Source organism: Dufourea novaeangliae, unplaced genomic scaffold, assembly GCF_001272555.1.
Source record: "Dufourea novaeangliae isolate 0120121106 unplaced genomic scaffold, ASM127255v1 scaffold65, whole genome shotgun sequence".
Taxonomy (NCBI): domain Eukaryota; kingdom Metazoa; phylum Arthropoda; class Insecta; order Hymenoptera; family Halictidae; genus Dufourea; species Dufourea novaeangliae.
This window is the reverse complement of record NW_015373961.1, coordinates 1,198,716-1,212,004: the sequence shown is the minus strand read 5'-3', so window position 1 is coordinate 1,212,004 and position 13,289 is coordinate 1,198,716. Positions and strand designations below refer to the sequence as shown.

At 49.6% G+C, this 13,289-nt stretch overlaps 1 protein-coding gene across 1 annotated transcript in view; it reads left to right on the top strand.

The window, feature by feature from the left end:
• The window catches only part of LOC107186598 (homeobox protein caupolican-like), an 80,915-nt gene extending 68,395 nt beyond the window's left edge, over window positions 1-12,520 (top strand). The window contains exons 4-6 of the mRNA XM_015574495.1: window positions 5,860-6,218; window positions 11,024-12,008; window positions 12,481-12,520. Coding sequence (XP_015429981.1) covers window positions 5,860-6,218; window positions 11,024-12,008; window positions 12,481-12,520 — 1,384 coding nt within the window. The remainder of the gene's footprint in view (window positions 1-5,859; window positions 6,219-11,023; window positions 12,009-12,480) is intronic.
• Window positions 12,521-13,289: the final 769 nt, after the last annotated feature.

The window sequence follows — 13,289 nt, the reverse complement described above, 5'->3', positions numbered from 1 at the left end:
GGGAAGGAGGGGATGGGGGTGTTCGGTGTGGGAACGATGCGCGCAACAAGCCCAGCGAAAAGAAGAGATTAGATAAGAGGTGGCGAGTTGTCGTCGAATGCAGTTACACGGTGGGGGCGGGTCAGTTGGATGCATCAGCAACGGAGAGCAGACGCGGGCGGGCGGCGGTAGGTTGCGTGGCGCGGAGCAAGGTAGGTTGGCTGGGTTGGTCGGTTGGTCGGGTCGGTTGGTTGGTAGGTTGGTCGGTAGGTAGGTAGGTAGGTAGGAAACGTTTGCACATCCGGGACCGGGCGTAACTATTCGAGCTATATACACGGCCATACGAGGCCGGGGGACGTAATTACGCGCGTTCTGCCAATATTGGTTAACCTTTCGAGGTTGACGCCACCATATGCAAAGCCCCTAATGAGTCGCTCGAGTGGTCCCGGTGTCTAGTATTACGCGCTCGTCTCTGCACTCCCTCCCCCAGCCCCGTATACGCTCACTCGTTATTACCTCTACCGGAGATTATTCGACGATCCTCTCTATCTCTCTCTTTTCTCCACTATTTTCCCCACCTTTGTTTCATCTCTCTCTCTCTCTCTTCTCTACCCATCAAGCTTCTTTCTCTCCGTCGCGTTTCCCCGTTTCTAAATTTCCCGTACGTTTTCGTCCCCTGGTAACGACGGCCAACGATGCTGGAAACGGGCCTGCGATCGTCGACGAGGGCGAATATTTGTTGGCTGATGATTCGCCCGGCTGTGTGTATACTCGAGAGCCAGCTATACACGCGGAAAACCTGGGAAAAATTGCGAAGCCGGAGAGAGGTGTAGTGTTCTGACTGGTGAAAAACTCGTTTCTTCCTGGCGTGTGGCTCGAACGTGGGTTCTCCACTTTTGTGTTAAACAATTTCCAACGATTATCGGGTTAGATAGTTGTAACACAAGACACCTGTCTCGACAATGTTCTTGCTAAACATACGGTCGCGTGTTCGAGAACGATAAAAAGTATCGTTAATCATCGGCGTGTATCTAAAACACACAAATCTTACTCCAGACTTTCTATACCTGCTCACTAAAGATTCGTTAACTGTTCGCGAGACCAGTCACGAGCATTTAACGAGTCCCCATCCCCCCTTGAAGCACAGTAGACTCCCGATTATCTTTAACCGACCATATTTTTCTTGACATGAAAACAATTGACTAGAAGGAAAATTGTTTACATATTTCGCGATGGTTCACTATCTTCCGAATAAATTTACTTTCTGTCACATTCGTTATTTTTTAAATAGTCTTTCTTCTCGCAAACTTTATTTTCTATACAAACTAAATTTTCTAGTACCGAATAATTATTGGAATCCTACTCATACATATTCTCATTTAACCGGCCAGAGTCCCACTCCTACAGAGCCCGGTTAAGCGGCAGTCAACACTAACTTCAATTCTCTCGCGACAGATACTCCTTCCACCCACCGTATGCGTGCCAATGATCGTTGAATCGATCGTGTAAGAGATTTACAAGTGCCCCGTTAAATTCCGATCGAAATCGTCGGAGAGACCGCGCCACACGATGGTCTCGATTTTCGACGATCGATGAGAACACTCGCGGCGCGGAACCCACGCAGCCGGGATTCTTCGCGATCCACCACTCGCGTCACCGATGCATCGCGACGGAACGGCCGATAAGACCGTGTCGCGGAGTTTTATGAAACGGCGAGGAAAGATCGTGCGGTTCACGCGGCGAAAAGGGGGGGTGTGGGAGGTCGAAGCGGTTCCATGGCATATATACAAGGCGAGCTTTCGTAGTACACCCCCCGTCCCTCCACCACATCTGCATTGCATCGAGCCGCGTCTCGTGCGTCTCTCTGTACACGCGGAACGACCGATCGGCGCCGATACACATCCCCAGAGCGAGCGATTCTCCGGCGGCACGCAACGGCACACTTAGTATGTAAATCGCGGGGGCCGTTCGCCTCGTGCTCGCGCGCGCGCCCTCGTGTGTGCAGATAATTGCGCGAGGCCCCCGCGTGTGGGTGGCTGTCGAAATTGCGCATATCAATGAAGGAAGGGGGGGGGGGGGGGAGGGGGGATAGGCGCGCCGATTAAATCTAGAGGCACCGACCGATTGTCAATTTCTAACTTCCCCGAGCCCGTTCGCGGAACGAGTTCTGTTTTCGGGCTACGAAACGGGGACCTTACAACTTTATATTGACCCATTGCTTTTTCGACGAAAGTCCAATCTCACGTTTCACACGCCCCGTGATTTTGATACGTATATATTGCGGAGGCTATGGAGTTTTCGCAGAGCATGCGCTGACGGAGGATGCCGTCGCTCGTTGGACACTGGGATGTGTTTTCGTTTGACGGATACCAACCCCGTCAACCCCTTGGGGGTTAATAAGAGGGAAGCGAAGATGCGGTGCTATTGGGGAGAGGGTGTGAATTTGATACATACAGCGAGGGAGAAAAGTATCTTCGTATGCTTTCTATATTATACGGAGATATTAGGGGTGGAATTTACCTTTGTTTTTGTATGTTTGGTATTATTAGCCCTTTCAATACGGCCATATCTGCACGCGTGCTTTCGGCAATACGAAAGTTGAGAATGTTTCTGTGTGTTTAGATTTTAAATTGTAAATAGTTTTTGCATGAAGAAACAAACGATTCGTAGAAACTTAAATGCAGTAAAATTTGTTTTTTAATTTATTTTAACAGTTTAAAGACTGTCTAATGTACACGCTAGTTACTGTGCGACGAGGTACTATAATCGCTATTCCTTGTCCACTCCCAACCACAAAAACAGAATTAAAAGTTAAAGTTACTAATTGACTTGAACAATGCAGAAGCGTTCAATGGTACTTCCCCTCTGCCCAATTCGATCCTCCGTAGGCACCAATCTTTCAAGACAGGCTTGATCAACCTAACCCTGCTGATACCGACTCTTTTTTCGCTGGGAACCGACTAAACCCGTCATTAGATTCGAACAATCCGGGATCGATCGAACGTTTATTCGGAGCAAGGGGCAAGAAGAAACTGGCTAAAAGAGAGAGAGAGAGAGAGAGAGAGAGAGAGAGAGAGAGAGAGGACGAAAAGGGTACAAGCAAAAAGACGCTGATTTTATTGGAGGGAGGGTACGAGAGCCTCGGCGGCCGCCTTTCCCCTGTCCGAGGGAGTTTAATAGAGGGTGAAACGTCCTCGAACTTCCACGAGTCTGCCTCCTTCGGATTGCTGGCTTCTTCATCCCCATCGACGCGGTCATCAGCAATCTTGGATGTGGATTGCAGTAACGACGGGTCTAGAGAGAGGGTTGAAGCGAGAAGATGAGTGGAAGGGGGCGAGAATAGATTCCGAAAGAGGGAATTACGAAATCCTCTGTTCCCCTGATGCGAACGCCAGGAACCTAATCGTCCGATTTTCCTTCGATTTACCTTCTATTTATTCGCATTCTGAATCGTATTCCTCCCAGAATCTAATTCGTTTACGCGTGTTCGCTATTGGCGAAGGCTTTGCGACTCGTATCGTGTACACTTCTTTTTTTATCGAAAGTTGGCATTCCGATAAAATGGGAACGGTTCGAGACAACGAGTTACGACGTTCCATGGACGACAAACGGTCGGTCGGCGAAATTTCCAGCTCGAAATTGAGTGGCATTGTCGACATAACCGCCCAGACGATGTTTTCGGGGGGACACCGCCGCACGGTTCCACAGGCCACGGTGAAACCTCCGAGATTAGATCACACGTCTCTAAACTTATAGCCCGAGACAGAAGATTTCATCGGGCCATTTGTTGCGCTCGCCGAACGGAGAGAGAATCGGCACACCGATAGAGGCCCTGCGCGATCGTAAACCGCGATTTAGAAGCGGAAAACGTCTCCATTTGAATAAACTCCTCCTCGTGCATCGTGTAAAAAGGATCTTTTTGATGATCTCGTCCGGCTGGGACGTAAAACACGATAGATTCCCGTTCAAAACGGCGAGAACCGACCATAAAATTTTTCGACGGTATGTATATATCGAGTATCTTCGTCTCACGATTCGTTACTCCGTCAATTTATGGGTTACGATAAAACGCGACGTGTCCCCTTTTGTTCGATTCCTCATCATCCCCCCGGGCCATTGTCGATTTTAATAATCTTCGTGTCGTTAGGAGACCATTATATACCGTTTTTAGCGAATTCAGTGTTGTTTATTGAGTCTCGCTGCATCTTTAAGACGTTTCCTTTCCGATATACATATAATGTATTATGCAAATTCTGACTGAACCTACTGATTTCCACACATTGTTACAGTGCTGGCCTAGAGATTATACACTGCGTGTCATAACTGAAAAACCACCGTAAAATTTTCAGTTCTTACGTGTTGTTAAAATAAAAACGAACCAAGTATATCGGTCTGAAATCGCGTAGAAAAATTATATTTCTCAAAAAAAAAAGGATTCTCTTCCCTAGAACAAAAAGTTGCAATGTACAGTCTGTTCTGAAGCTCTTTTGCGTGTTTTTTTTAAAGAAAATATAACAATATACAAATGGGTTAAAAAAGAAAAACCGTAAAATAGCTTCAAAACAAACGTTTAAAATTATACATTCCAATGTGTACTGGGTATACGAAGAGGCTAATATCCAAAAGATTCCGGCACCAATTCCAATAACAATCTTCACAACTGGCAAACCGAAATTAAACATCCCCCGATCACGTACAACAAGATCTCCCGCAGTGGGCCTGTCCATCGAGCAAACCGTGTCTCGATACACCGTTTTCATTAGACGCTATTCCAGTCCCGCGACCGCCTCGATTCCGAGTACATATACCTATTCCCTTCAGAGCGCTGTGGCATAGTACCGGGGGTACAGTGTCGTTGGTAACCACCGCCTCGAACACCGGTACCGCTATCCGTCGCCTGATGTGTGTGTATGGCACCCTTCCCCAGCCCGATGGATCGTCGATAGGTATTTTAGGCTCCGGTATATAATAGTACATACCTATAACACCCTAGCGTGGGGTTCTCCAATGGGGAGGACACGGCGGCACAGAGCGAGACAGTCGACGAAGAATAGGCGGGCGAGCAAGCGAGAAGGGTTGAGAAAGAGGGGGTGGCGAGGAAAGGAGAGGAGGAGGTAGGGGGGATCGATCGAATCGCCATTACGGCGAGTGAGTGCCGGGGTTGCTCGATGGAATCACGCCGCCGCTGGGGGTTTATTCTCCGTATATATTTGCCGGAGTATCACCCTCGACCCAGTAGGATGTCGCCCTCCCGCTCTTACACAGGAGGGTTCGATGCTCCGGCTAGGAGGACGCGGGGGTGAGAGGAGGAGGGGATGGGAGACGAATCTAGGAAGCCTGGGGATCTCTCTGCTCGTGTGGAGCACTTCGGACTCGCCGAAATCTGCGGGGAATTCGGCACCCTCGACAGGGATACCACTTTTCGAGTGGAGTGCCATGGCTCGACAAATGTTGAACAATGATTACGTTTTTTTCCCGTGGTTGGAACGGCGAAACGATGGTATACCTTGTGTTCGAATGGCGCTTCGAGTGTCTTTCTCCGATCGGAACGCGATTGCGATATGATGGATCTTTGTTGGTTTTTGTTTGATATATCTGGCTAGTCGCGTGGTAATCCAGTGTCGCTGGGGACTCGGGGAAAGAATCGGGTCTGTTCGCTTCGGAAAGTCAATTTTTATTTGCAGTTGTTGTTCCTGAACCTGTAGGAATTTTCTTCGACTGCGGAACTTGCGAGTCTAACACCTCATCCGACGAGTCCAGTCAATAATTATATTAACAAAGGGAGGGGATGACTATTTAGGTGGGACGGGCCATATAGATACCTAAAACACCTCTATATCGTGGCAAAAACATTTATTAAACGAAACAAATCGTTTTCAGATACGGGGCCGGATACGACCTAGCCGCGCGGCGGAAGAACGCGACGAGGGAGTCGACGGCGACCTTGAAAGCGTGGCTGAACGAGCACAAGAAGAACCCGTACCCGACGAAGGGCGAGAAGATCATGCTGGCGATCATCACGAAGATGACGTTGACGCAAGTCTCCACCTGGTTCGCAAACGCGCGACGACGCCTCAAGAAGGAGAACAAGATGACCTGGGAGCCGAAGAACAAGACCGACGACGACGACGACGCGGTTCTCACGGACTCGGAGGACAACAAGGAGAAGGACGATCTCGCGGGGGACAATCAGGGTGACAGGGTCGGCGAAGAAGCAAGGAGGGGTCTCGAGGAAAATGGTAAGTGTACGTTTTATCGAATCGAAGAAGAAACCTTCGAACCTTTGATCGCCGCCGAAGATACGCCACGTATAATGAACGTTCAGCGTTATTTTCACTGATCTCGTCACGACTGCCTCCTGATATCCCAGGGAGACATTACCCCAGACCTGAAACGGGTTAATTACCATACAGAACAAGAAAGTCATTCGAGTAAATGATCCCCTAATTATTCCAAGCAGCTTACCCGTCCCCTTCTAGCTTCCTAACCCCTCCCCTTTGCGCAGTTTACACACAGAGGACTCGAACCAGGAACTATGTCTCAATTCGACCCACGTGCCTACCCGAAGTTTAGTCAATAAGCAAAACACGCGCGTCTGCATGTGTGTGTAGCACTTAAGCAGAAACAATGCGCTTACCGATTCGCTCACGTGTCGTCCATGCATCTTCCTCTAGCGGGAAATACTTGAAATAACCTTCCTCGAACGTTGAAGGAACGCCATTAGAGGTCCAATTACCGATGTTTCGATGGAAGTTGTTGCGCGGTGCAATGCCCACTGTGGACGGGAATCGTTGGTAGTCGAACGAGGGTGAACTCGCCCGCGAAAACATACCGATCTCTCTCCTCAAGTCCCGGAATGCCACGGGTGGCGTGTATAAGGCTCGCGTGACCACTTTCCCCGATATCGAATACCCATCAGCCGGCCGTTTCTGATATTGCGCAAGCATCCATTCCGCTCGCAATAAGCCGAACCGTGTGTACACGACCCTCCACCCTTGCATGGATCGCGTCGCTCGAGTAGATCCGGTCGCGAGATTCCCACCGGGGCATAAACACTCTTCCACCGTTTCGCTCGTCTTGTTCATCGGATTTTACAACTCTCCTTGATATGCAACAAATACCTCTTCATTCCGGTGCGTTGAACCCACTATGGGCTTGACGTTTCTCTTCGGGAAGGCATCATTGATTTTTTTTTATCCTCAAAGACAAACATTTGGGGTGGTTTGGGGTTGAAACAGGGTTCTCTCTCTGGGAATGATTTTTTTTTCATCCTAACGTGGATGAAGAGGTATGTTTAGAGAAGAAATAACTGTTTCTTTGGGGGTTATCTATTTCTATCTCGATTGAAGGACCTTTTATAGCCACGTGAGTCATTCAGCTCTAGACTAGTGCTCACTACAAATCCCTCGTCGACGGCGAAGCAAAATAATCCCAGACTATCAAAACATCGTCAATTTTTCTTCATTCTCGAAATTCCTTGCCCTCGTGACTATCCTCTCGCGAACGGCCTCCCCTTTGCTGTTCCAACCATTACAGTCCGCCGCAGACGATTTAAAGTCCGTTGATGGGTGCTGAAATGTTTAACTTGGAACCAACACGGCATATTGGCTTCGTACACGACCACTGACAATCGTTGCCTCGATCAAAGCTGTGCAAAACCTTCATCCAATTGAAGATGTAACAAAAAAACTCAATTCTACATTCACGTTTTCAACATGTCATTTCAGTATGAATAAATCGAAACTTGATAAATTTTTTTTCCTCCACGAGATTTCTCTCAGATCGTTATATATCATCAGTTGCTAATTCAAGCCCTATATACCACATACGTGATACTGCAAACTCTTACTGTACTTGTTTAGATTTTTTTGATATTAGCATTCGCAGCTTCAGAAATTCGGTTCATAAAATTACCTTAAGTAAATTATGTGACTCGTCCGCTGCAAACATATATGTTTCGCACTGACACTTTTGCACACTAATGGGGACTTATCCCCGTTTATCCCTATCGTCTCTTTTAATAAGATATATATATTAAACCTTGCTGAAATACCCGTTTACCCTAACAAACTTAAAACCAGCCAATCCCAACAATCATTCCCCTCACTTCACACCACCCATCGAGTTATCTCGTCCTAGCTAGTTCAAATGTGTGCCTCCCACAATCCTCCAAATTTGTCCCCGGTAAATTCGATTACGGAAGTCACCGGTTCCCCGTTCGTCGCCGAAATATCGCCACTCCCCATTGAAATCCCCCGTCTGCCTTCCTCCCCGGTTTTCCCTTCCATCGCTCGATAGGCTACTTATTCAAGCATTTTCGCCCGAACCGTCCGGAAACGGGCGAGAGTTAGAAATTCGCTTGCTGGGATGCCCGTGGCTGCGTGTGTCGGGGGTCTATATCGCGGAGGCGGACATAATGGTTCACATGTGGGTAAACACAGTGACGGGTTGCGGGTTGCCGCGCGAAGAGATTAATGGCCTTCGGTTTGGTCCCCCGGTGGATCGGCCCGGTTCATGGGTATATTGGTATGTTATATACATGCATACATACGTGGTTTCGAGCGTCTCTCTCTCTCTCTCTCTCTCTCTCTCTCTCTCTCTCTCCCTCTCTGCACGCTTGCGAGCGTACAAACGACGCTTTCACCGTAGGGTGTGTGTACGTTGAATCGTGCGCGCATGTATGCTCGATGCTCTCCCTAAGCGTGAGTCGTCTCTCTCTGTGGGCGAGAAGCAGAGGGTGCGCCCGGGGCTGAGTAGCCATCCGTAGGACCATATACACTCTGTGCGACGGGCACCACATATATACAACACCGTGGATGTGTATATAGATACAACATCGGGCCAGTCGAGGAGAGAGAGCCGGTGGTTCGAGGCACGGTGATGTATCGGCGCCCGCGGCGAGACGAATGGTACGGACCCTCCTATGGCCACCATTACCCCACCGCACATTGGCCAATATCGTTCCTCTCGGTCGCTCCTCTATCTCCACGCTACGCGACTGTAGCTCTTTCCTTCTTTCATTCTCGTTCTCTGTCATTCTCTGGTTCGCCACCCTCGCCACCCCCTTTTCGATTCGGGGGACATATAGGTGTTGTGTCGAGGCTACGTCACGGCGCGATGCCTCGTAATTTTAAAGGACTGCCTCGGTAGTAAAGCCCTCCGAAAATCCCGGGGACGGGCCACCGAATCCCGTAGGAAACCGATTTGTTTTCTATTCCTCCGTCGCTGGTGTTCGAACGGACGACGGGGGTGATTTGTGATCGAGTATGAATATCTGGGCTTGCTGGTCCAGCTGACGGCGTGCCGGAGATGGTATTGGGGAGTGAATCTTGGAAATTCTTGCGGGTCGTTCTTCGTATTCACGGTGGATGAGAGAAATTAGATAACGAGTGTTAAAGGTAATAAGACTTGCTTGAGGTACCATATTTGGATCGTAAAGCTCTGCTACTCCACCTTGGCAGTAGAGGGTCGATGAAAGGAATTTATTTTAAGGTAAGAAGGGGAATGAAACGAAGTAGAGAGATCAATTCGTAGTATTTCATATTTATTATTATTATATTCACACCCACACGAGGCCCGATTCAAAACCGTTTATCACAGGAGTCGCTAAAAGATATACCTCCTACCGCGGTGCTCTGAATAAAGCAGCAGGTTCTGCCCCGGGGGTTTGCCAAAATTCAAGAGCTTCCTTAACCCTCATGAATTTCCATGTTGACCGCTGAAGAGCGGAGGAGGAATCACTTCAGATGGTCACGAGCACGCCGAGGGTTGCCTACGGACTCCGTCCATAGGAGTAAGGATACACTCGACGGTACTGTTCGCTTTTTCAAACGTGTCAACACTAGCCACCGCGGCTTTTTGTAATCCCCCAGATATTCATACGGATTCTCTCCTTATACCGCGGTATATCGTACACGCGACTAGTTCAGAAATTTCCGAAATATAATCCACGCAATTCGCGTCCACCGCGGAGATACACAGAGACCGGGCGGAAAGATTATGAGATTAACGTCTGATAAAAGGGGGTCAAAAGTTAAAGAGCCACTTGTGGACTCGACGGCGGGGTATCTATTTAGTTGGCCCATAAGGTTCCCTTTATAAGGGGGTTGTGCGCGCACCCTAAACCTAAACTCTCTCTGTTCCCTGTATCTTTCTCTCTCTCTGCCGTCGGCCGTCCATCCAACATCGTTTCTCTCTTTCCCGAAGCGGGGGTTAGAGAGGGCTGCCCCTTCTAGCTTGGGAATTATCGCTTGACGACCCATCAAGTAAACCCTCTGCCGACTCATTCGAACCTCTTAATGAAATTCTCACCCCTGACTGACTGGCTGGCTCGGCTCGATGGCCTGGCTTGGCTGGCTAGCTGGCAGACGCTTGGGACGATCCTAGAGTGCCCCGAGAGAATCGAGAAAGAGAGAGACAGAGACGAAAGGGGGTTCGTTGGAAGGAAAGGGAAAATGGATACAGCCAGTCTCCCTATTCTACCCCGGTCCGGTTCTCTCTGCCTCGAGGGGGAGCTAAAATCTCTCGCGCCTCAAAGTGGTTGAAGGCTCCGCTCCCTTTTTTTTTCACAGCATCCCTTACAGCTTAACTGTGTAAGGGCGCGATGGAGGGAGGGAGACGACTCTTTCCTACCGTTTTCCCCTCGGCGTCGATCCCTCGTAGCTCCGATACACTGACTCGCGCGGCGGATCTCACTTTCACACCAGGGATTATAAACCATTAATTCTGACATCGCGTCCGGGGCAAATAGCAAGGGGTTTAGGGAGGAGGGGCGGCGCGAGTCTGTAATGCAATATACGCTGGCTTGTCTGTGCTGAATTTTCTATTAGTTCCGTGCAGTACGCTCGCACCCATTTAGGCTTTATCCACATTTCGAAGGGGAAACAGCGTTTCCACGAGCCATCGAGCTCGCCTTCGTTACGATCTATTTGCGACGGTAGTCGTTCCCGAGTAGCCGCAACGAGGTTTTTATTCCACCGAAGCGTCGTACTCCCCCGGCATTCGGGTAATTTACTAAATTGCCGGCGCGACGTTCTGTTCGCAGAGCCAATGAGGCACGTGAAAGCGGAACACTTGCAGCACGACAAGGATCTGGACGACGACGACGACCTGGATCTCGAGGAGGACCCGCGACGGGGCGAGCATCCTTTTCATCACGCGATGCAGCACCATCATCATCATCACCAAGGTTACGCCGGCGAGGATCACCTCAAGGACGAGGTCATAAAGTCTGACTGTAGCGCGGCTGGTGTCCCGATACCCGCGACGAAGCCAAAAATCTGGTCCCTGGCGGACACAGCGGCGTGCAAAACCCCTCCACCACCGTCCCATCCTCATCATCAACAGTACCATCATCTTCATCATCAGCAGCACTACGGTCAGCAGCAGCATCATTTGCCGAATCAGGGTCATCATCACCATCATTCCCAGCAACCTTGGCTCGGTTCGGGCGGCGGTGGTGGTAACACCGGTAGCGGGGGAGGTGGCGGAAACCTCAGCTCGTTCGCGTTACCCTCATCCGCGTCGATGAGTCCCTCGGCGGCAGCGACCGCGCCGTATTCGAGCGCCGCCGCGAGGTTCGGAGGTTTCCTCTCGTCCTCATCCGGTGGACAACTCCACTATAACCCGAACTCGTCGTCCGGCTCGAGCTCGAGCGCCTCCTCCTCGGCGGCGGCGGGGTTTCCCGAGGTTGGTACGGACACTCCACCCCAGACACCGCCCAACATGAAGGTGGCTACACCGAATGGAGTGATCCAGGCACCACCGGCCGGCTACTGCACTGCTGGCAACGGCAACACCACGACCAACGGTAATCCTAACCCGTACGGGGCCAGCCATCCAGCCACCGGTTACCTGTCGACGAGCTCCGGCTCCGCGAGCAGCGCATCCTCGTTCAGCTCCAGGCTGCAGGCCTCACCGCACAAGGACTTCTCGCCGGCGGGACAGAATTCTATCCTGCATCAGCATCAGACCACTGCCAGCCTGCCGCCCACGGAGGCCACCACTGCGTTCAAACCGTTCTACAAAGGGTGAGTGAAATGTCCTCGACGAATAACACTCGGCTTGGTATTTTTGATGGCGAAACAGAATGCAGTACGAGTAGACTCTCGATAAGTTTCCACAGGAACCTATTCCCCTGTATATATATATATATTTTTACTTTATTTTTAGACGTTTATCTTTGTGGTGGGGGCATTCGTTTCCCAGAAATTTCTTCGTTTACAAACCTGGGCGCGGAAAGTTATCGAGAATCCACTATATTTTGTGATAAGCACCAAAAGTCTTAGACCCTTTTTCTTTGAATTCTCTGTATTTCGTGAAATGTACCGAATATAGGGGATGCAGTTAAGATATTAAAGACAAATACGATGTATCTTTTGAAGAATACGGTCAATGTGTAGTTCTGTTCTGCAACGACATCGAAGTTATTAAGTTATCTGTTATATTTAAACTGGAAATTTATACGACGCATAAAATAATACTGAAAACCGTTGATTCCAGGTCTCAGTCCATGGGTAGCGGGTTCGTCTCGCCAGTGTAAGGCCCGCTGGGATCAGCGTCGGATCACCGTCGCGTCCACTCGAGGTGAGTGTAACACCCGGTTCGATCGACCTCGTCATCGAAACAAAATTCCGAATTTTTTGTCACTCCGAGAACCTGATCCCGAACCGATCTTGATCACGACGGGGTTACAAACGGCGAACCATAGATTCGCGTCGGGCGATGTATCGTGGATGAATCATTCGTCTGGAGAAAAAGAAAACACAGCATCGAACGGATTCCAGAGTGTCTGGACAAATCGTAACCACAACAATACAGACTAATCGTTGATAATTTCTTTTAAAGGCAGGTTTTGTTCGAAAAAACGAAAACAAGACGAGAAAGAAGCGTCGAGGCGTGGGGATATCCGGGGGAGTTCTTCGATCATACGTATCGGTTCGCTAAATCGGTAAAATGGCGCGTGTTCTAAATGGACTCGCGGCTAGTCGCTCGATCAGTGTTCCCTGCTCGAGGAAAATCGATAAGAAATTAATTTCCGCCGCGTCGATTGGTCGTTAGGGACGGGAGACTTCGCGTCGAAATAATAATGGCATCGAGTATAGGAGCAGCGTGTAGGCAGTCCACTGAATGGGAGCGAGGAAGAGAGAGTGAGAGGCTGACGCTGGCTGGGGATGGAGAAAGAAAGAAAGAGAGAGAGAGAGAGAGAGAGAGAGAGAGAGAGAGAGAGAGAAAGAATGGTAGAGAAGAGAGGCTATCGCCACCTTCTTGACAGTGACAAATGGACGGAGATTTCAATCAGTGAATGGAAT